The 25,276-nt window shown below is 36.0% G+C and overlaps 1 protein-coding gene across 1 annotated transcript; it reads right to left on the minus strand.

Moving 5' to 3' along the window:
- Positions 1-33: 33 nt before the first annotated feature.
- On the minus strand, positions 34-13,033 carry st8sia6 (ST8 alpha-N-acetyl-neuraminide alpha-2,8-sialyltransferase 6). Its single transcript, XM_058769837.1, has 7 exons — positions 12,372-13,033; positions 5,988-6,062; positions 5,595-5,675; positions 4,219-4,363; positions 4,023-4,135; positions 3,705-3,797; positions 34-1,256 (listed from the first exon to the last, which is right to left on the minus strand). The coding sequence occupies exons 1-7, from the start codon at positions 12,464-12,466 to the stop codon at positions 776-778; spliced, it is 1,083 nt and encodes a 360-aa protein (XP_058625820.1). The 5' UTR covers positions 12,467-13,033; the 3' UTR covers positions 34-775.
- Positions 13,034-25,276: the final 12,243 nt, after the last annotated feature.

Consider the following 25,276-nt stretch of genomic DNA (forward strand, 5'->3'; position numbering starts at 1 on the left):
AGAGGGAAAAAAAGAAAAATAAATTCACACAAATTGATATTTAATAGTTTTACTTACTTACAGTTACTTACAGTGATTGCTGTCTGTGCTCAGACCGGCCATTCAGAATTGGCACATTTGAAATTTGCCACTATTGCCAGCTTTTACAACTCGTATTTTTACTCTCAGTAATATATGAGAGTGCTAATGTGTGTATGTGCTAACCCACATTCATGCTTCCTATTTTTTCTCAGTGTAAATGTAGTCTCGTGTTTCCAATCATCCAGACATTTCTGCGATCTCCTAGCTGAGATCTGAGTCCTGTTACAGCTATTTCTGCACACCTGAGATCAAATTCACATTCACTGCTAAAGAGGACAAACTGGCACTTGTGTGATGAATGCAACCGAGCTGGAAGAGCACCAACAGCGAGCATGTTAAAAGCTGACTAAGGCAAGTCTGCTTAAGGAGTGTTTAGGGGTGCTGCTCTAGAAGTCATTTTCTTAATTAAATTATTTCACAGTATACCAAGGCTAAAACAATTACATTCACTTTCAGCTATTTTTGTGTGCAAGATTATGTCAAAGTAACTTAAAAAACATGACTTTTTTTTTTTTTTTGTGCATGGTCATGGCTGCTGCTTTGAGCAAATGTGCACAGCAATATAGGCAATATCAATTCAGTGCGCATTCACAGCTGTGTCTTTCCAGACACCCATCCAGGTGGCCTGTTGTAGTCCTTAATCAAACTGTGAGGTATTCTTTAGGGGTGTGCAGTACACTGCAGGCAAGGCCTTTTAACTATGAGTGGGTTGACACTCGCCCAGATGTATACGAATCACACCTTGCTTGTGAAGTTTTAATAAATGTTCAAATTCGGTTGGCATAGAATGCACATTCTTCTTGCTCTCCCGATCATCGTAGTAATGGTTGGTGATTGGCCGACTGTCATTTGGATGTTTATTGAAGGGCCAAAAACCATACAAATGGACGTTCGAACAGATTTCTAGTGCTAAGCTGGCCATGATGAGTCCTGTGCTGGGACGAACAGAGTTAAGGCCTCTCTCACGCCAAAACTTCGACAACCTCCTCAAGTATTCTGGATTCAGGAAAATGGGCAGCAGGTTGTTGCTGCCAAAGTCCTCCAGTGTGTAAAAGGCACGCAGGGATACAGGTGTGTTGTGACCGTAGGAAAAGGCTGGCAACAGCAATAAGGCTTGTCCATAAGGACGAAGGCTTTCCACAAATGGACGACGGCGCTCCATCAGTCCACTGTACCTGTAAGAGAAGAGGAGGAGAAAGAAAAGCCTGAATATTCCTCGCAGTAATTCGGTCCTGTTAACAATGTGTTTATTATTTAGGTTTAGTAAGTAATAAATATCTGTGAAAAAAGAAATGCAATTTCATTGCCAAAGATAAACCCAATAATATATACATTAAAAAAATTATGTTTACAGAAACTTTTTGAAGACTTGGACTTTTTAGAGGTGCCATAAATGAAGTCTGATAAATGGCCTTATTAACTACATACAACACAACAACACTATTTATATGTATATTCATACTTTTTTGCAGGTAATTTGATATTAAAGGTACATTGAATGATTGTGGAAAGAAAGAAACATTTTTACTGTTTATTAAATTGATTACATTGTAAGTAGCCTATTTCAAGTGTTTAATGATAATTTATGATAATAACTTGATATATAAGATTAATCCAGGACCCTAGACTGTAGAACATTTCAACTGTTTCTTTTTATTTTATTTATTTATACTTTTATAAATATCTTTCTTTGCAAAAACAAATAGCTATTTTTCAGGTAAGTAAACATTTGCAATCATATTCCACGTAAGCTATGGTGATTGGCATGCATGCCTTCCCGACTTCTCATTTAAAAAATTAAAAAATGGTCGTCAATTGCCAGCCTGAACACTATCGGCTGTGTTGGATAAACTCTCGAGGTAAGATATGATGTTTTATTTTATATTAACTACGCTTTACTGCTGCTTTTATATCATTAGATAAGATTTTGAAATTCAGGGAATGGCTAATCGGTTAGCCAGCCGAGGCTGAAGTACCGCAGCTAAAGTATGAAAAATATAATGTGGGCAGTTACCTAGCAAATTGTCTACTATAAACTGTTGGAAAACTACTTTTAATGTGGCAAATAGAATAATGTCTATATTTAGCTAAACGTTGTCATATGAACAGTGTTGGGCACGTTACTTTAAAAAAATAAATTAGTTATAGTTACTAGTTACTTCTCACAAATAGTAACTGAGTTAGTAACTGAGTTACATCATTATAAAAGTAACTAATTACCAGGGAAAGTAACTATTGCGTTACTTTTTTTTATTTTTTATTTCAAATGTCAAATAACTTTGGATGCCCCCAATATTAAATATGTTAAATTAATGAAATGGACACAAAAAAGAATAAAGTATTATTATAAAACATTGTACATTAATCTACACTATTTATCTACTAACACTTAGTAGCAGTCAGTCAAGCATTATAATATAATATTATGATAATTTAATATTATATGATGATAGAACTTTAGTAATTAGAATAACCAAGTATGAATGCATATTTGTCATCAATATAAAGCGCACTAAGGATTAATGAGCTGCTGGGTTCATGAATATTAATCACGTTGTCTGCGTTCGCTCGAATTGATTTGCTGAAATCAAAACAGGGACGATAATAGGTGGCGCCAGCCAATGAGATTGTGGTTTGCGCATTAGTTCCGCCCACTACCAGAGAAACCAGCAGTTCTTAAAAGCTGAAGAATTCCAAAGGAACTCCGTTATTTTGACAGGAAAATACAACAAAGAATATCGTTTACATGTAGCGCGTCAATTCTGCATGTTATGAAAGACTCTCTTGCTCTGTATCTTTCTTTGCATGCGTGTCTGTGAGAGAAAGCGACGGCGAGTCGTGCGCCTTCACACTAGAGTTTATGGTACGTCAAATACAGCTACACTGCGCATCCATTCAGATGAACTGAAAAATTAAATTCTAATAATATAGTATAGTAACGCCACATTTCATTGTCAGTAACGGGGGAAACAGTAATTCGTTTGATTACTCGTTACTGAAAAAAATAACGCCGTTAGTAACGCCGTTTATTTATAACGCCGTTATTCCCATCACTGCATATGAACAACCATCAGTAACGACATTGATCTCATAGTTGTAAGCCACTACTTTCGATGGCAAAAAGTGTCAAAACGAATCTAAATTCACCTCTATGTGTTTGATTCAATAAAGGGAACCGACTCATTTTGGCTATTGTACACGGTTTGCACTATAAATTTTTCAATTCACTAAAACAAGCTGCTCTTAGGGTCGTTCGTCCTTTAGTTGAACTACACTGGCTTTTGGAGCTTTAGGTTTTGAGTCACTGGCTCATAAGAGTCGGTGTTGATGCACCGTGGAGTGTGAGATAAGAGCAAGTACTTCTGTCTGCATCGGGGAAAAATACACGTGCGACAAACCGTATCTGATATATCGCTCAGCCTAAATCACAGTAATTCATCTATCCGCATAACAAATTGCATAGAAAAATGGAAAGCCCTTCTTTGAGTGAGTTCAAATCACGGATTGATAATCATTCATCCTGTTCACGATGTGTTAGGCACTGCTGCATTTACTGATTCTTTGTCAAAACAGAATGGCATCTTATTTGTCACTAAAAGCCAAACCCATAATCACAGACTCACTTCTCATGGAGGATGCTGGGATTTGCAGTCACCAGGTTGGTTTTGTTGCCCACATCTTTCTCATATCTGTTATCCAATGGCGGAAGGTTGCATCTAAAATGCAAGGTTAGACAGAGATTGATTAGGCCATTGTTGCTGAAATAAAATGAGAGAGGTACCATTTTTTCCTGTGGTCTAAATACAGTGTTAAGTCTCTTATTAACACTAAGGAGCATAAAAACATGAATAATTATTGTGCCACCAATATTATAGGAATGATACTAATGTGTATTTATATTCTGATCATTTTGACTCTAATCTGGCCAATAGGTAACATACCTAATGACAAACTGGGCTGAATTAATTTCTTCTCCGCAGCTGCTGTTGGCCAAAATACCTCCATTCCCCACCACAGCACATGACTCCCATGTTGCATTTCCAAAGGGCTGCTCCTACAAACACACACAATGTGACTCCAGATTCATTAGAGAAACCATACAGTAATTCAACCTACGCTTTAATGCTGGTACACTACCTTAGCTAAGATGTTGAACAGGGCTTGTGTCACCTGTAGCGGCTTTCTCCTCTCTCCATCATAGATAACATTTGACCCCAGAGGGGTGTTATTCTGTGTGACCACAGCCTTTGACACAGCATGGCATTTGCTACTCAGTAATGACCTGAAAGGAAACAGATGCTCAGTCTGATGTGTTGCAGTCATGTGAAAATCTAATAAATATAGACAAAAAGAAGCCTTTATAGTTTATAGGCCAGAAAATCCTAATATGTTTTTGTGTAATAAAGACATAAACTCTAACCTCAAAGGAACAGATCCTTTGATAATAGTTTTCATCTTTGGGTGAACTGTTTCTTTAAAGGGGTCATGAACTGCCTCTGTTTTTTTATTTTGTACTGTTCTCTGAGGTCCACTTATAATGTTATAAAGGTATTTACATCAAAAACATCATAATTTAAAGATTATAGGCTATTTTCTGTCCTAAGTAAACGCCCACTGCTATGATTGGCTAATAGTTGTGTGTTTGACAGCCAACGTCCATCACAGATGAATGCTGCTGTTTAGGTCAAAAACACATAAATACTCAATACATATCCAACAATCTGTAATAACAGACAAATCAATAGTCTTGTATTAATGTCAAATTTGCCATTACTGTAGATTCCAATATAGTCAGCACAGCATCGTCTTTTAGTTTCAATCTTTCTGAAAATCCTGCGTCGAATGCTGCCTTGTTTGTAAACAAATCCGTGGTAAAAATAAAGTGAACAAAGGACCAAGTTCTAGGTGACACGGTCTGGAACTTTATTAAAAAGAAAGTTACGTTACTATTTTCTAACGTTAGGATCAGAGGGAAGGCAATGCAAAGACTGTTTTTCCACAACTTGGCACTGTACAGCGTCTTGTTGTCTTCAGAGCATCTTTATCATTTGTTTTCTGAGTAGACCTGAGTTTGCCTCTCTCGTTATTTCCAATACATGCATGACTCAGTGGGCGGGGCTAAAGCAGTGCTGTAGAAGCAGGCGTTGATCTTCTTCTCTGGAGGTGGTGTTTAGCACACTATTACATGATAGAGTGGCACATTCCACAAGCTGTCGTTTTGGCAGATTGGCTTCAATATAAGCTGTTTTTAGACTAATGAGAAAGTTTTGAGTTTTGAAACTTACAGGATGTTTTACATCAATGACCTCTTATATGTCAAAAAATCAAGGAATTTTTGTTTCTCAGTTCATGACCCCTTCAAGTAACCATTTCTGTAGCATATTTGTCTGGTTCATGTGATACATAATCAACAGAACAATACTTTTACTCTTATCCAAGAAAGTTTTGTCGCAGATGTCTCAGTTTAACCTTTATGAGAACATCTCATGGTTCGCTCTGGGCTACTGTTTTACCTGAATTTTTTAAAGTTTGCCTCATGTCTTTTCCATTTGTGTGAGTAGTTCTCCAGTGCCTTGGCAATTAATACATTGTCTCTGAAAGAATTAAACGCATACAAACAGAAATGACATACTGTGGTGGTTCACAAACATGTGCTTCTTGAGATAGAGATTCATAAAGTGATTTCAGGTTTAATTGTTTAATTTCTATGAGAAATGACAGAAATATAAACATGAGCAATTAATTTATAGACACAAACCTGAAATAATTATATTCTAATATGACTGAAATTAATAAATGAAAATATGAAAATAAATCAAATGTATAAAACATTAACGATCTGGAAGCATTTACGTTTGGTGTCTGCTATGTAGAAAAAACAGACATTATGTGCTGTGAAAGCTTACTTGCTGCATCCCTTGCAAGATTTTGTTTCTGAGCTTTTTTGAGGAATCCTAGATGAAGGTTGAGGGATTACATTACTGTAGAGAGAAAGAGATTTAAAAATTAATTTACATATAGGCATGCTTGCAGCCACATTTTTCATGTTTAAACATAAAATTTGTTCTCTGAATGAACAATAATTTGCTGTTCAAAATAATTCAGTTAGATGTTTGGCATCCCATGGTATGAAAATGATCGCTGCGAAACACTGGCAGAGTGAACGAGTCTCGAGTTTGTGAGTGCGGGCGTATCCTCCACCGTGTTGCCAGATAAACTTCTTTGGACTTATCTTTTCTACTTAATTTGACACTTCAGAAAGTTTATAAAGTGGAAAGTTTAAATTTAGGGTTAGCTATATCTTTTTCTTATCTTTTTTACAAAAGATTTGAACTAATTACGTTATTTTTTAAATGGATTCATTTTGTTGTTTTTCATTTGTTTTCATAGTATTATCTGGCAACACTGCATCGTCGGCACTTAAACTGACAGTAATCAAAAAGGACCACGAACAGGGTTGCTTACAGGATAACACATTTGGTAAGGAAAACCAATATTATCCAGATAACCAGATATTATCTGTCAGAAACGTTATCAATGCTATCAAAAACAGTAGCATTTAACGCTAATACACAGATCTAGAACAAGTAGGTTGCAGAATGAAATGAAATACGCAAACACTAGCCATGAAGAAGTCTATAATATTTCATTAAGTTTAGTAGTTAAATTTTCACAAAATCATGCTAAAAACATTCATAAGAGCACTAGACAAAGTTATCATATAGCAATGGTTATGAAAACTATAAAACTAATAGCCTATGTATTGTTGCATGAATAATAAACAGCTTATCAAATTATCCACCCCTAACCTATAGTAAAGTATTAACAAATTTTGATGCAATAAATATGGTATGATTTAACAATGTTCATCCCTCCAAACAGAGAAAATATATTTCACAAACATATATATGTCTGTAATGAGTTGTATTTATATACAACTCCCTGAATGTCAGCGGAGACCTCGTCACCTAGACAGCCATCGGGACAAGACAAGGGCGTAACCATGGTATAGATACCCCCATTGTTGCGATAGAGGCTATATACACTAAGTGAAAATAGCAGTATTCTTTAGTGATATGCTATTTACACAGTGCAAATAGCTTTAGATTCTATTTATTCTCTGTTAAAATAGCATGATTCTGCTAATTACTTATTGCAAGTATTGAATAAAAGGGTATGATTAATTGTGGCGAAAAACATTATTAGAGAAAAACATTACTTATTGCAAATAGTGGCACTTATCTGCACCTCTGCATTGTAATACATTATAAAATAGTATGCAATAACTTATTGAGTGTAATTTTTTTTTTTTTTTAATTATTAGGACAAAAGCCCTCCCTACACCTACCTGATACTTTATGTTCAACTTTTTGATTATTTACTTAAATGCTTTTCTGATGTGATTTGAAATTTAAAAAGGGAGAAAAAAGTTCGCCAAAAGGCAGATTCGAACCCCCGTCGATCGTGTCTAAAGAAGCGTAACACACGCTTTACCCGCAGCTGCGCCACTGAATCTAACAAGTGATAACCGTCTTTTGCTAATGTGACTTCCTTTTTTTTATTTTTATATTCCCCACAATTAAACAGTTGCCCACAGAAAAAAACAAAGTATATGGTGGTTACGCCCATGGTACAAGACCTTGGGAACAAGATGAGTCCTTTGCACAATCTAACTTTGCTGCAGCATGGAACAAACTGCTGGTTCGTCTGGCCAGAGGAGAACTGGCCCCCGACTGAGCCTGGTTTCTCCCAAGGTTTTTTCTCCATTCTGTCACAGATGGAGTTTTGGCTCCTTGCTGCTGTCGCCTCTGGCTTGTTTAGTTGGGGACACTTAATTTCCAGCGATATCGTTGACTTGATTGCACAGATACCATTTAAACTGAACTGAGCTGGACTATGACATTACTGAATTCAATGATGAACTGCCTTTAACTGAAAATTGAGTGTTTACTATTGTCCTTTTACATTATTGACACACTATTTTCCTATTTGATACTGTAAAGCTGCTTTGACACAATGTGTATTGTTAAAAGCGCTATATAAATAAAGGTGACTTGGCTTGGCTTGACTTGACTTGTAGGGGTTATTTTAGCACAGTTTTTAACCCTAACCCAGACTTCACTCATTATCAAAGCCTGGCTACGGCCATGCTTGCAGCTCACATAACGGCAGATAAAATATCAGTAACTATTGGCTTTATCGGTAGAGCATTGTTCCCGTGTCCTTGAATTTGACAGACTGTGAGAGAGCACTAATATTTTGTGTGTTGCAGACAGCCTGTCTTTGTCTCACTACATATTGCTCCCTTTATCTCCCTATCTTAGTTTTCACTTTCTGTCCCTCCCTTACGTTCTGTTACACCGTATCACAGTGTTTCCACTGCATTCATTCTACCGTGACGGGCCGCCACACTAAAAATCATCCCCGCCACGGCTGCAGCTTTTCAGTGACTTCATAGTGACGCCGCTCACATCATTCACAGTCGAGTAATTAGTGGAGGAGACAGACCAGGAATTTCGGCTTATATTAAACATAGTCTGTATATAGGCTATTAAGTGAATGTAAACCATTGAGAAGCATGTGTAACAGTATATTAGATCCATGCATGAGGTCTTAAAAGAGACAGTAGCCTAAATAAACCTGCTGCTGTCTGTGTCATTACTGTTTATTTATACAGTGAAGACTATCCAGTGTTATTTTACAGTTAAATTGTAGTAATTCTGTACCTAAATATTACTGTTAGGCCTACCTGGAAACTTAGTCTAGCTTAAAAAGTACTGTTAGTTTCATTTGTAACTTATTAATGTTTTTGTTTGTGCTATTGCTTGTTGTTAATTTATTTGTTCTTATTTTATTACTTACTTTTTACATGTCAATTTTTTTAGTTAAAATAAATTCAATTCTGAGTTTGAGTGCACATGATTCTTGGGTGGGGAGGTTTAACCACCAGGGGAAGGAAACATGATCCATGGAAAACTGTCCTGCCACCCCAACTGAAAAAAATCCTAGAGGAAACATTGATATCACACATATCACTTTCTGCCTCCCTTGCACGCTGTTTGCACAATAGAGCCAGACGTCTTTGAGTTGAACTCTCAAGCGTGGTTAAACTACGCTGATTAGAGCTGAGAGTGATCCTGATTTACACCAAATGTAGTATTTTGTTAATTTGTTTGAAGTATTTAATTTTACATTTCCAGAAAAAATTTAAAAAAGAAAATTCCTCAGAGCAGTTCACATATCTAATCTTACACTGTAAAAAGTGATAAGTTGACTTAACTTAAAAAAATTGAGGAAACCTGTTGCCTTAAAATTTTTAAGTAAATGCTAATTAAAAATAATAAGTTAAGTCAATTGTCAAGTTCACTTAACTTTTTTTATTATTATTATTTACTTAATAATTTTAAGGCAACGGGTTCCCTCAATTCTTTTAAGTTAAGTCAACGTATCACTTTTTACAGTGTAAGTACGTATATCTAAACACAAACTAAAATTACTTTCAAACTACTGACAAACTACCATGAGTTGTTGACTGCCACAGGTGACCTTTGACCTTCCAAACTCAGGATAGAATCTATTTGTAGGTTTACACTTCATGAGGCCTATTGGTAACACTTTACAATACGGTGACACTAATATGCATTAATTCATGCTTAACAAATGCACAGATAATCATGAGTTAATGTATAACTCACAAGGAACTAAACCATTTATTAACAATTACTGCATCAGCAACAAATGAACATTCTATATGATTCATAGATTAAGTAATCAATAAATTGTTATTAGTTAAATGTGTCATAAAGTATTAATTCCCTAATGACATATTATATTAACTAATAGTGTAAATTCATGTGTTAATTACCACAATGGGTTCAAGCATGCATTTCAACTTCCAGCTGTCTGCTTTAATTAATCATTAGCTAATTATTTGCACGGATATCATTATGATGTGACTTTACTTGTTGAGGCACATGACTAACTAACTAATTCAAAATCTATAACCACAGTGACATATTACTTAACAATTAGTTAATAGTTCTGTACCTCAACAAGTAAAGTCATAGCATAATAATACCTTTGCAAATCATTAGCTAATGATTAATTAAAGCAGACAACTGGAAGTTTAAAGGTATGCCTTCGACCCAATGTGCTAATTAACATGAATTTACTTCATTACTTAATAAAATAAGTTATTAGGTAATTAATACATTATGAAACATTTAACTAATAACAATTTATTGATTACTTAATCTTTGAATCATATCGAATGTTTATTATTTGCTGATACAGTAATCATTAATAAATGGTTTAGTTCATCATGAGTTATACATTAAGTTATAAGTTGACTTAATGAGTTATAGTTATACATTACCCGTATTGTAATGTGTTACCGGCCTATTTAGCATTTTACAGAAGCGATTCACCAAACTCCACTTTTATAATACTTATCTTCAAGTAAAAATGAAAGACTTAAGTTTGTTTCCTGTAATTTAGCATCTACATAACAGAAGCCTAATTCATGTTACTTATGGTGGAACACCCAGTGATTCTGTGCCGCCGTGAAATTCTCAGCGAGCTTAATCTCCCACATGCCTTGTTGTGATTAAAGGCTGATGTTGCCAATGTAACAGCACACAATAAGGGAAAGGTCACAGCCATGACAGAAAAAAAGCCCAACATTACCCTCAGTAATGCCATGGATAATCATTTATTTATTTCCTCAAGCAATGAAAAGGCAAGTTTTAAAGCATGTTAAATAACTGGCTATGAAATAGACACACAATATTACACTAGAAACCACATTTCAAAATGTAATGTCAGTTTGACAGACAAAATACCCAGTATTTTCAGTAACCTGAAAATGTTACTTTGAAGAACTATTTTAGCTGATCCAACTTCTCTGAACTTTTCTATTTTTACCTGATCGTCAACCTCTCACAGTATTTTCATATCATTAACATGTCAAGATTCAGAAAGCTCTAACTTAACGCAAACCGTGCTTATCGGCTGTTCAATGCACTTATTGAGTTCCAGCTGACTTGTGAGCAAGAATGGAAACAAATTACATTTATTATGGAATCTGATAATCGATTATGATGACTAATGTGTTACAGAGGCTGTCTCAAAGATTGAGAAAAAAATTTTACAAAATAAATTAAGAAAGATGCCAAATTTGAATTTCTGCATTGATATGCAGACATTTTTAAGTTCATTTTCTTTTCATTCCCACGCAGTTGCAGTATATTATGCATATACAGGAATATTTGGAGAAAATAAGCTGTTTATTAAGTGTTATGTAAGAGATCATTTGCAATCAGCCGGTTATTAATCGCAAAATAAACCTTGACAGGATGCAACATTACATTAATATTATTAATGTTAATATTGCATATCAATGCAATTAATAAATGAGAGGCAAGATGTTGCCATTGTTTTTGTATAAAACAAGGTTACTAAATACTGCGACTGACCAATCATAATTATTTTTTATAGAGAGCCATGTAATAGATGCCGTTTAGTTGTTAATTTAATTATCTTGGTAAATTTGAAGATGGTTGTTATTCATAATAGTTGTATGAATTGTTAATAGAATTGTTACACGTTTCAGTCAGTAAATGTTCTGTCACATGAAATGCAAAACTATATTGCGAGTTAAAGGTTCTTTTCATTTATTAAATATTTAAAAAATGATTTTTTTCTTTTTAAAGGTCAGTTGATGTTTAAAAAGGCAACTAAATCATTAACAATTGATAAACTGTATATGCAATATCTTGGTAAATATTTTTTGACTGTATATACATACATAGAGCGAGAGATGTCTCTGAAAGAATAAATGAAGCTTTCGAAAAGCTAAAGTTAGTGATCAAGTTTAATGACTTTATAAGTTTCATTTGAATTTAATGTTCAGTCAAGCAAAATAAACTTTCAATTATTTACAAATGTGAAATGTGATACAAAACTTTACTGAAACAACAAACATCTAAAGTCCAAATTTAAGACCTTTCCAGCGTTCTAAAACATTGAACCATTTTTCCAAAAGTATCGTCTTGCTTTCCTTTCATGAAAATCCCTTCGTAATAAAGTAATGTAATCTTTTACAAATCAAATGTCTGCATGTGTCTGACAGCACAAAGATTAAAATGGTCTTTGCTTACTAAAAAATTATTGGTAACTATCTAATCAGTCTTGGTGTCTCAGTGTGCTGTAACACTCGGGTCTTTTAAAGTTCACTCTCCAAACAGAAGGACAGATAAGATACACACACAGGCTGAAATTAATATACTCACTTGTTAGAGAGGAATATCCAGAAGGCCACACTGCAGAAGGAACACAGAAGGATGACAGGAAGGAGCCACAGCATAAGAGTCCTCATAACGCGCATGCACTCTCACACACAAGCTTTGGCGCACACATAGCCGCTGACATGCTTGTAAACTCTCATTTAAATGCGGATGTTCCTGCTGCCAGCGACTTCCTCTTGTGCTCTGCCGTCCTCTCCTTATTTTATCCCAGAGTCTGTTTCTTGACGACTGCACCCTTTTCTTTACTCTCTCTCTCTCTCTCTCTCTTTTTCTCTCAGACTGTTAATCTCCTCACCCTCCCTCCCTCCTCTTAATTTAACTGCCACTTGCTCTCTTTTTCCCTCTCTTTTCTCCACTGACAGGCCTGGCTTTTTATCACTTCTCTGCTGCTTTTCTCTTCTCTTCTCTTAATCTACCAGCCCACTTTCTTCTCGTCTTCTTGTCTCGCACAAGAACAAATTCCTCCGCTCCTTTCTTGGCCACTATGTTCCCTTAAGGCATCTTTGTTATTTTTCCATGCTTCTCCACCTCATCCTTCCCTCTGTACTTCATTATCTTGTAGGAGCTGCTCAGACTTGCCTTTCGTCCGGTTCCCTAGAAATCTCAAGCTGTTGCTTCTTCTGCATTCTCAACCCCCTCCCCCTCTCGCTCACCCTGGGCACAACTTGCTTGCCCCTCCCTCAACTATCTCACTCTCACACACACTCTTTTTCATTCTCTCTCGGGGTAATACGAGTGCCGAGTACAGAATTAGCCCATGGCAGCACCTCATGACTGGGAGGAAGGGTTGTGTGCGCTAGAGAAGGGTTTTCCCCCTTCATTTTAGCCAATGATGGTCAAAGAATGCAAAGGGCAGCGGCCAATCAAATGCTCGTCTGATGTGACCCCCCCTCCGCAGCTACCTCACTTTCTTCTGAGAGTTTGAGAAAAGGAACAAGTCAGTGGTGCTAGTAGTGAGTGAAACTGTGTGCGTTGTACACTAGAGACGTAAAGGGATAGTTTACCCATTCATTTACTCAGTTTTGTCATTCCAAACCTTTCTGACTTTCTGTCTTCTGTGGAACACAGAATGCTAAATGAGGAAAAATTTCCATCGGATCAATGTTCTTATACACAAAAACACAGGACCTTTATAGAAGTCATATGTATGGATGTCATAAATATGGATTTTAAAGCAATCAGGCTGAAAAAAAAATAGATGAATACGTCTTGATTAAGAATTGAGAATTAATAAAGAAACTTCGGTAACACTTTAGAATAGGGAACACTTATTAACTATTAACTACGACTTTTCCCTCAATAAATTCCTAATTTGCTGCTTATTAATAGTTAGTAAGGTAATTGTTAATTTTAGGTATTGGGTAGGATTAGGGATGTAGAATAAGGTCATGTAGAATAACGCATTAATATGTGCATAATTACTACTAATAAATGGCTAATATTCTATTAATATGCATGCTAATTAACAACTAGTTAAGAGACCCTAAAATAAAGCGTTACCGAAACTTATTGTATGCGTGAGCTGGAAGAAAGGCTCATGACGCACTTTAAGACATTTTCTTTGTGGTCTTCATGTGATCCTGACTGATGGTAAAATGTTAAAGAAAACAGAAATTGCTGTACAGCACAATTATTGTACTGAATCATATTTTACTGACGTTGAGTAGTTGATATTGTGAGCAGTGTGACAATGCGACAATCTTTATCTAAGAGAGTATAAAAAGAGTGTGGTAAACAGTTCAGTTACTGTTTACCACACTCTGACCTCTGAAAATCCATCACTTTAAAACAAAAAGTCACTGATAAATAGCCCGGTAAAAGCCTGTTGCATCACAGTACAAATACTGAGCAATCCTAATTGTGATTCCGAATGATGTTTTTATTATGTGAACCATCAGTAAATCTTTTATGTGCTTTGAATTTTTCTTTTCAAGCTGTTTGCTGCTGATATGCTCTTGTTCTTGGCTAGCATGGAATTAAACTAAAATAAAAGTGTCTCTTTGGTTGCATAAAGATGCATGGTGATTAAATAGAATTTATGATGATTATGCAGATGACTTTACTTGTTTTATGATGTTCTAGTTGATGTTTCTTTATCCTTGATGCCATCTTTATCAGATGATCATGAGAGAAGCTGAGAGCTAAACAGAATGTACAAGCAGTTTACATAAATTACTTTTTGTTTTTAGCACACATAAAATATTTGTTCATTTCCATGCTGCCATTTGAATTGTCAAAACATGCAGGGAAAGTTTAGACATGAATGTAAACACAGAACTGTACTCATATTCCAATTAATAAAGATATTGGGTGTGTCTGAAATCATATACTTTTTACTTTGTAACCATTAAAAAAAATACTCTATACAGGTGCATCTCAATAAATTAGAATGTCGAATTGTGAAACTCGTGTATTAAATAAATTCAATGCACACAGACTGAAGTAGTTTAAGTCTTTGGTTCTTTTAATTGTGATGATTTTGGCTCAAATTTAACAAAAACCCACCAATTCACTATCTCAACAAATTAGAATACTTCATAAGACCAATAAAAAAAAACATTTTTAGTGAACTGTTGGCCTTCTGGAAAGTATGTTCATTTACTGTATATGTACTCAATACTTGGTAGGGGCTCCTTTGCTTTAATTACTGCCTCAATTTGGCGTGGCATGAAATCATCACAGACTGTGGAAACTTAACACTGCACTTCAAGCAACTTGGGCTATGAGCTTCTCCACCCTTCCTCCAGACTCTAGGACCTTGGTTTCCAAATGAAATACAAAACTTGCTCTCATCTGAAAAGAGGACTTTGGACCACTGGGCAACAGTCCAGTTCTTCTTCTCCTTAGCCCAGGTTAAGACGCCTCTGATGTTGTCTGTGGTTCAGGAGTGGCTTAACAAGAGCAATACGACAACTGTAGCCAAATTCCTTGACGCCTCTGTGTGTGGTGGCTCTTGATGCCTTGACCCCAGCCTCAGTCCATTCCTTGTGAAGTTCACCCAAATTCTTGAATCGGTTTTGCTTGACAATCATCATAAGGCTGCGGTTCTCTCGGTTGGTTGTGCATCTTTTTCCTTCCACTCAACTTTCTGTTAACATGCTTCGATACAGCACTCTGTGAACAGCCAGCTTCTTTGGCAATGAATGTTTGTGGCTTACCCTCCTTGTGAAGGGTGTCAATAGGTGCGTTTACATGTACACTTTTTTGTCATTCCGATTAAAATCATTCCGATTGAAAGATTCGATGAACTGTTTATATGAGACGTTATCTAATCCGATATGGTGTTTACATGTGCCTGTGCTTTCGATTTTAGGATATGCTAATAGCCTACAATGACAACAAAAACAAGTCACCAGAGGAAAAAACGCCCATATTTACGTTAATATTTTTAATATCTGTTTGCACTTGCTTAGAATAAACGGTTAATATTTGAATCCCTTGCGTTCATTCGAGTGCTCAGTCATATGGCCAGAACGCGATCATAGAAATCATATGTCCCTCTGTAATGCAGCTGAGATTAATTGTACTCTGATACTACAAAGTTGTACTGTACTTAAATGGAACAAATACACGATTTCTTACCAAGAGTTGCTGAACAATGAATCAAAGGAGCATTGCTTTATCACAATCGTGTTTAGTACAACATTCATGGCGTGAGCACGTATAAATTCAAGCAGATCGGAAATTATGAATCTGTCATCTATACAAATACAAATGACAAAGGCAACTTTTGGTCAAGTTGTTTATTTTCATTGAGCTACTTTCACTATCATCACTGTGTTGTTTCTAAGCTGAAAAGCAGAAAATTGCGCTTCATTTCAGATCTGTTTTCACTCCGGACATGAGAGCAGATAGTCCGTCACACAGCAAGCGTTCTCCTTTCTAATGTGTTTTTAACTGTATAATGGAAATTTTAACTTTATACCTCCACTATTACCCAGTCTCTACTGCAGTGTCGGTGTCCCCAAATCACAGAATGTACCGTTGCCGACATCATCACGTTCACGTTCTGACGACCCGACCTCTGGACGTGATGACGTAGACGCAAAGTAATCGGTTTAAAGTGTTTACATGGCAGGATTTTAATTTTGTTCAGTTTATAGAAAGGTTTATCCCACCCCTCTCAACCCGATTACAATTTCATTCGGTTTGGGCATTTTTATTCCGATTGAGGTGTTTATATGGAGCATTTTCATTTGGATTGGACTTTTAAACCGATTACAATGCTCCATGTAAACGCACCTATTGATTGTCTTCTGGACAACTGTCAGATCAGCAGTCTTCCTCATGATTGTGTAGCCTAGTGAACCAAACTGAGAGACCATTTTGAAGGCTCATGAAACCTTTGCAGGTGTTTTGAGTTGATTAGATGATTGGCATGTCACCATATTCTAATTTGCTGAAATAATGAATTGGTGGGTTTTTGTTAAATGTGAGCCAAAATCATCACAATTAAAAGAACCAAAGACTTAAACTACTTCAGTCTGTGTGCATTGAATTTATTTAATACACGAGTTTGAAATAAATGAACTTTTCCACGACATTCTAATTTATTGAGATGCACCTGTATGATCTATGTAGTATATATAGTAATGTGTGTATGAATGTGATCTGAACATACTACATTGGTCATGTTGTCAATGGCATGTGACCTACCAGCGTCAGTTGCATTGCTTTTCTGCCATTCACAACATTTCTCCTCAGAATCTCACTGGAAGTAGGTCATCCAGGGACTTTTTAAAGATACCTTTGCTGTTGTATCAGTATGTGAATTCAGACGTCCTACTCTTTTTATGCACTGTTTTGTTTTGTTTTTTGCTGTATAGTAGGGAAGCTGTAATGTGCAGGCAAGGAAGGCAGGCAGAGACATGAATCTAGGCACAGGATTTTAATAAATGAAATCAAAACAAAAACAAGAACAAGAAACATAAAAGCACAGGGGAACAAGAGCATTACAGGAAACAATGACTGACAAAGGCCAAGTGAAACACTACGGCTGTATAAACACAAGGGAGAACAAAAGGAACAAGTGAATTACTATTGGAACTAACAAGAAGTGGGTGTGGTCCAATGAATGGCTAAAGCAGACAAACAAATTATACACAGCACAGGGGCAGAACACACACTTTTTTATTTTCTGGACTCCTATTTAAATGGTTAAATTAAATTTTATTAATCAAAAAGCATGTCTAATTGATTATACTCATGAAATTTATTCAATTTCACATAAATTTCAAAAGTTTAACAAAAATAACATGTTTAGGGTCCTATGAATTTTTTTTTTCTTACCATATGTTTTATTGTTAACAAATTCTGTGTTTTAACATGTCTAATTGTTTAAATCCATAAAACAGCTTATAGTAATTTATCCAAATTGATTCTTAAAATAGCCTTATGAATTTTTTCCCTCAGAAATTATGTGTTGTTGTGTAGCCTATTTAAATTTTTCTGGTCATCAGAAAAATTTTAATTTATTTTTTGGCAAACAACGAGGATTTACTTTTAAAATTAAAACATGGAAGAAATGTTTTGTGATTATTCCTTTAAAAATTAAGTTTTATATTTCTGGCACAATGTCTTCAATTAAAAACGATTTTTTTGATGGGTTGCCATGAATGCTTTTTAAGTTTCTGAATGTATATAATGTAGTTTCTCTCAAATGAAACAGTAAAATGATCATGGAGTGATTTTCAGAGCAGTTCTGGAGATGTTGTACATGTATTTATGTCCTCATTTAGAGAGATGGCAGACGCTGAAAACACTGTGAGCATCACGCGGGCTTCAGTATGCGTGTAGTAAACGAAACCGCGCGTCTGCGCCATTCATTCATACAGAGACTCACAGAACGTAAAGACTTCATATTTAAAAAAATAGTTTTTTTGCGGCTTAAGATTTATCGTATGGTACTGTTCCGTATCGCGATTTGATTTAAATGAAATGACCTACTTTTGATTAATTCATCCAAAATAGACAAATTCTGTGACATTATCAAAAATAACGGCATTATTCAACAATTTGTTTCCTCCATAGTGCCATTTTGGAGAATATCCGCTGGACCCAAACAGCGTTCGCTGTTCTGTGTCAGCTGCACCACAAAATAAAGTCGTTATTTTTGTTTTCTTTGCATACAAAAAGTATTCTCGTAGCTTCGTAAATTTACGGTTGAACCACTGATGGCAGATGGACTATTTTGACGATGTCTTTCATACTTTTCTGTTCCTTGACAGTGTACTTTACTTGGCAGTCAATGGGACAGTCACAAGCCTCCCGGTTTTCATCCAAAATATCTTAAATTGTAGGGGCGTCCTAAACGCAGAACAATACTGTGAAAGGAAGTCCATGGTTTATGTAGGGTGTGTGATTGTGTGATAGTTCTCAGGTGTGAGGGTGTGATAGTGAATTCAGCTGTGTGTGAGTCATCAGTGCAGTGGATGATGGGAATTGAAGTCCTGGGTGACGTGCAACAGTTAGTGTAGTGCAAGAGTCAATGTGGTGAGTGAGTGACCTCTGGTAGTGAGTGAACTGATGTCTATGGACCTGATTCATGACAAATGCACAGCTAGTTGTGCATTATCCCTTACATACATAACAATGAAACAGTGCCACACGATGGAGACAAACATCAGAAACTGGCTGTCCTCATAGAACAATTTTTTTTAGTAAAAGATTTGAATATGAACACCACATATAACTGCTTTAGTTGTGCAAGAATATAGAGATATTTGTGTTTAAGTGAGTTAAGGTTTATCCATATTGCTCAGGGAAAGGGAAAATCTTCTATTTTTAGAGGTGCATGGAAAGATAATTCAGCGTGTTGTAACTGACAATACACACATAGTGCATTCAAATACAGACATCTGTTTCCACATCTCACTGAGAGAAGATGTGAGAGAATTTTCCTTCTCACCTATCCACTTCCTTCACTCACTCTCCCCCTCTCTCCCCTAATTTCCATCTAAATACAGGACACTACAGAGATCACGGAAACCACTATTCTTAATCAGAGTTAATAAGAATGCAACTGTTTGATGTTGTTTGACTGTAGAGGGTGTGTCATTTCTCAGTGTCTACATGCAAATTACCATATGCCCCAAAAGGTGTTAATTCAGCAAATTTTGAATTTGGGCTGAGTACTTAAGGAAATCTTGCAAGAAGATCGGCGCGATTCTGTAGCCTGAAGGAGTGGATGCCGAGCTGCCAGATCCTTCATATTGATATTAATTATATCATTACATTATTTCTTGTTTGACTAGAGCAGTGCAGCAAGAATTAAATGTATAACCTTAACTTTACATGCTGAGATCTATTTCTTCCCTAAAGGTCACAGAGCCATGTCAGGAGGTCAGGATGACCTTCCATCTACGTGAACAACAGTATCCGAGACTTACGTGTGTGCTTAAGAGATATTAAAGAATCCTGCTTTATTCTGTACTTCTACTCTCTAAGATGATGACTTCATAGTGTGTGTAATGAACCATTACCATACTGATCAAATTCTAGCCAGGGCTAGGTGGCCCTGAAGTTCTGATAAGTGCTCTGTGTGTGTGTTTGCTGGTAGCTCTCTCTCTCTGTGTTAGAAGAATGTCTCTGCCAGTTGTCGCCATCCTGACCAAAAACAGGTATCCGGAAGACCCCTATCTTGTATGATCCCTGATCGCTGACGTCTGCTCAATCAGTTGGAGATATGCTTTAATTGTTTGCGTCCATATGTGGAAATTGTCTAAGTTTATCTAGGTTTTGGAACCAATCAGAATTTGGCTGACTGATGTATTGACGCAATTAGTTAGGGTATAATTACTGTTTTTTCTGTAATGTAAGCAGAGTGGCCTACGAACTTGATTGTGAGTCTTGAAGCTGACTTCTGCTGATGAAACTGCAAACTATCTTCTTCAGTAAATTTTCTTCATTTTTTTATCGAATCTTTGACTGCTGGTCTTCATTCAACACATCTGGTCCGAGGGTCTTTACTGTACATTTTCCCCACAAGCCAGAAAGCCCGTAGTGTGGTGTGTGTCTCTACACTTCATACTATGTATTTTCTAAGGTCAGTCTTGAGATTTATCTCTTAGATTTATTACTCTTAGATTTATCTTTGAGAATTTGATGCTTTGTATTGATATGATTTGATATCTTTGAATTGCCTATGTAATTGGCAATCAATCAATCAGATTCCACACTCTCCACCATGGCCAAGACCAAAGAGCTGTCCAAGGATGTCAGGGACAAGATTGGAGACCTACACAAGGCTGGAATGGGCTAAAAGACCATCACCAAACAGCTTGGTGAGAAGGTGACAACAGTTGGTGCGATTATTCACAAATGGAAGAAACAAAATAACTGTCAATCTCCCTCGGTCTGGGGCTCCGTGCAGGATCTCACCTCGTGGAGTTTCAATGATCATGAGAACGTGAGGAATCAGCCCAGAACTACACGGGAGGATCTTATCAATGATCTCAAGGCAGCTGGGACCATAGTCACCAAGAAAACAATACTATGCCGTGAAGGACTGAAATCCTGCAGCGCCCGCTAGGTCCCCCTGCTCAAGAAAGCACATGTACAGCCCGTCTGAAGTTTGCCAATGATTCAGAGGAGAACTGGGTGAAAGAGTTGTGGTCAGATGAGACCAAAATCCAGCTCTTTGGCATCAACTCATCTTGCCGTGTTTGGAGGAGGAGGAATGCTGCCTATGACCCCAAGAACACCATCCCCATCGATAAACATGGAGGAGGAAACATTATGCTTTGGGGGTGTTTTTCTGCTAAGTTTTTCTGCTCTTTGATCATCAAAGAGACGATGGACGGGGCCATTTATACCATCAGAGCCAGGGCATTGAAGCCAGCCGTGGATGGGTATTCCAGCATGACAATGACCCAAAACACACGGCCAAGGCAACAAAGGAGTGGCTCAAGAAGAAGCACATTAAGGTCCTGGAGTGGCCTAGCTACTCTCCAGACCTTAATCCCATACGAAATCTGTGGAGGGAGCTGAAGGTTCGTCAGCCTCGAAACCATAATGACTTTGACAGGATCTGCAAAGAGGAGTGGGACAATATCTCTCCTGAGATGACATTTTTCACAGAAAATAAGAGAGTCTGTCTGTATCTTAGATTGATCATTCCTAATATTATTAATGAAATAAGCTGTTAAAACTTTGGAATAAGATTCAGTTGGTTAACATTACAATACAGTATCATGAAATTACAGTGAATAATGCTATAATTCTATTTATAAATCAAGGTTAATATCAAGGTTGATCAGTTTCATAATGTATGAATTAACTTTTTCTTTTTGTAAATTGGGATGTACAACTCACACTAAGGGGCAATAGATACTGATAGTAAAACAATAGTAATAGTATTGTATATATATTGTTTTAGTATTACTTTTTTAACATTTAAACTTGTGTATTATTGACAGATACTGATATTGACAGAGGGCAAAGGTTTGCGCTGAAGAGCCACTGTCAAGTCTGTTATTCACATAATGTTTCTCTTTTAAAATGTGAAAGTATAAATTTAGTCACAGGATGGAATTCCTAAAAAAGAAATAACATTTATTCAGTCTGTTATTTAATTCCAAACATTACTCCTGGTCACAGGCTTTCCTAAATATTTATACATTTGTTTATAAGTTTAATGGTGCAACGGTCAAACATTAAGTAATGTGTGTATATTTAGTAGCTATTTATCTCAACTATGCTTGGATTTATTCTATTTGGTGCAGCTGGCCTATTGATGCTTTTTCAGGCATTGAAAGATCAGCGTTTATGTTTCCTACTAAAGTTCACCATGTAAAGATTGCAAACAGAAAATGTTGCATGTCAAATATGACAAATATTATGTTCATTTAATTCCATGTTCCTCCTTTATCTTCTAAGAAGCTTGTATGCAAATAACACTGTTTGTACTGTCCAATCCTGTTAATCAAGTTCAGGCCATTCATCGATTTGTTTGATTTAAAATGAAATATGTACACACACACGTAAACCTGTCTTAACAATGATGCAAGAAAGAGTTTTTGCACGTACACTATTTCAGACAAAACAATCAAAAGAAAAAAAAAGATGAGGAAGCCATTGCCTTCTAAAATAAAACATTTAGGAGACAAATAGAACATTTAAAAAAATACCAGTTTAAATGCCATTATGTATTACAGAATAACATTTATAGAAATAAACTTTTTTCAACTTGTAAAATGTAAATTTTATTACATATTGTCATTTGAACAAATAAGTAAATAAAATGATGCAAAAAGTCTCACAAACTTACAGTAATATTCTGTACTAACCCATCCAAGTGCACACACACCCAGAGCAGTGGGCAGCCAATGCTGCGGCGCCTGGGGAGCAGTTGGGGGTTCAGTGCCTTGCTCAAGGGTCTCACCTCAGTCGTGGTATTGAGGGTGGCGAGAGTGCTGTACATTCACTCCCCCCCACCTACAATCCCTGCTGGACCTGAGACTCAAACCCACAACCTTCAGGTTATGAGTCTGACTCTCTATCCTTTAGGCCATATACTTCAAGTTTATTTTATTAAGTATACTTAAGTAAAGTTTAAGTATACTTTATGTAGTAAGTATACAAATATCAGTGTACTAGTAGTACACTTGTAAGTGTACTATTTCAGTACTCCTTGGGACTAAATTGGCCCACTTTCTAGTATATAAAAGTATACTTTTAAGTATACTTTAAGTATAAAAGTAGTAAACTTTGAGTACACAACTAGTTTACATCAATGTTTTTAGCTTGTACCACAATTATACTAAAAGTGAATTTATAGGTATAGTGATAGTTTACTAATTAAATTCTTGTAGTAGAATTTTTAGTACACTTTGAAGTATAGTCTCAGTAAACTACTAGTTTAGTAGTTTTATACTGAAAGTATACTTGTACATTTTTTTAAGTGAACTTTACATCATACTTTAAGTATACTACTATGTCCCTATTAGGTATTAATTTGTATAGGCTACATTTTGTTATATGAATATCTGAACATACAAAACATCTAAATAAAGAACAGGGTCTGCTTGTAAACAGAAACATTTTATTCTAGCTTCATGCATTCTTTTTTTTAAAACACTTGAATGTAAGTTTCATAAATAAAAAATAAAGAAATAAACAACATTTTGAACAAAAAGCTGAAAAAGACTGATTCTGGATTCAGAATTATAATCAAAACATAGATGGAGTCGATCAACACCAGTCATTATTACCTCTTCATTGGTTGACATTTTATTCCATGACGTTACACAGTTTTGATGCTGTTTTATATCTGATGATCGTGTCAGATTACATGTGGAGGCATCTGTTGTTTTGGTTTCTTCTTCACTTACTTATTCTGGGTTTTTTTGGAAATTCTGTACAGAAGATGTGTACTAGCGCCCCTACCATATATACATATAGCACCTTTAAAACTTCCAGATCTCTGCCTCGGTAGTGATCCAAAAGTAACCTGGAAGGGACTCAGCTCAAAGAAGCTTTATGACAGGGGTCTCCAAACTTACCAGACTTTAAATAATGACGGATATAGAAGGTGCACAGTGTCATTCACACAAGCACTAAACACCATGGTGAGACTCATTAAACTGAAATATGCAATAAACATTAATTTAACAACATTAGATGTACAACCCTAATAAACATAACTGATAAGAAAAAACTAAGAAACAACCTAGTTATTTCAAAGAAAAAACATCAAATTCAAACAAAATTTGAAATGCAATGCAGGGAATTCTGGGAACGTCAATTTACGGTTTTTCCCTGTAAATTTTACATTGTTTTTCACTTCCAAAAGCGGTATTTCATCGTAAAATTGTCTGAAATGTCTATTACAGTTTTTCACCGTATATATTAGGGGAACTTACCGTTAACCATTTAACAGGTTTTTACCGTAGATTTTTCATAGTTTTTACCATTAAAATCACGGTCATTTTTTACAGTGCAATGGCATTGTTGAGCCCTCCAAATCCAAATGCAAACTTTGCATGATGCAACAATCAGAGGCAGCAACAGCGCTCTGATCCAATGGCATACAGGCATCGTCAGAATGACAGTACTCTAGCCCAATGATGTTGGGGGATCCAGTGGGAGCGGCAATTTTTCAGGGTGTCCGTGCCAAGCTTGATCACAACCCTGTTAAAATGTAATGGCGGTACGTGCGCCCATTGGCGCCCCCTCCAGCTGGTGGCGCTCTAGGCGACCGCCTAGCTTGCCTATGCCTAGAAACGGTACTGAAAGAAGTGTTTGTGGTTATGAAAGGTGCCCTGCATCTCAATGTGCATACTACCCACCCTATCTGCCCTAAATAGTAATGAAAATGACTAATATCACATAGAATTTAGGATGGATAGTATGCACTATAAAGAGTTTATCAAGATAGCTCAGAGATAAAGAAGACACATGACCATTTTTTGTAGGTGCATGACAAACAATGCCATCGACTCGACAGAAAATGTCAGACAAAGACTGCTTTGTCTAAGATGTTATATAATATAATTTCTGTGATCAATTAACCTGGTAACAGTTTAAAATAAAGCTCCATTTGTTAAGATTAGTTAATGCATTATGGTATCATGAACTAACAGTGAAGATACCTTTTCAGCTTTCATAAATCTAGGTTAATGTTACTATATACATAACATAAACAATTTAGAAAATTGTATAAACTACATTAATACAACTTAGCCTAGGAACGAACGTGAATTAACAGTGAACAATAGGCTATATTCCTAAATGAATGTTAACCTAGGTAGGCCTATAAAAATGATTTTGTGGTGAAGTAAATACTACAGAAAAACAAATGTAATTTCTACATTAAATAATTTAGTTCAGGCAAGAATTTAACTAAAAGAGTAAATTCAATATTAGTACTCAATTTAAGCTTGTAGAATTTA

This window comes from Onychostoma macrolepis, chromosome 03 (assembly GCF_012432095.1).
Source record: "Onychostoma macrolepis isolate SWU-2019 chromosome 03, ASM1243209v1, whole genome shotgun sequence".
NCBI classification, from domain to species: Eukaryota; Metazoa; Chordata; class Actinopteri; order Cypriniformes; family Cyprinidae; genus Onychostoma; species Onychostoma macrolepis.

Bases quoted from the DNA above. Each gene is read 5' to 3' on its own strand.
- st8sia6 (XM_058769837.1), bottom strand. From the start codon at position 12,466: ATGCGCGTTATGAGGACTCTTATGCTGTGGCTCCTTCCTGTCATCCTT. The intron at 5,676-5,987 runs GTAAGCTTTCAC...TAATTCTTTCAG, and splicing joins TCTTGCAAGGGATGCAGCAA to AGACAATGTATTAATTGCCA. The intron at 4,364-5,594 runs GTAAAACAGTAG...GTTTCCTTTCAG, and splicing joins GCAAACTTTAAAAAATTCAG to GTCATTACTGAGTAGCAAAT.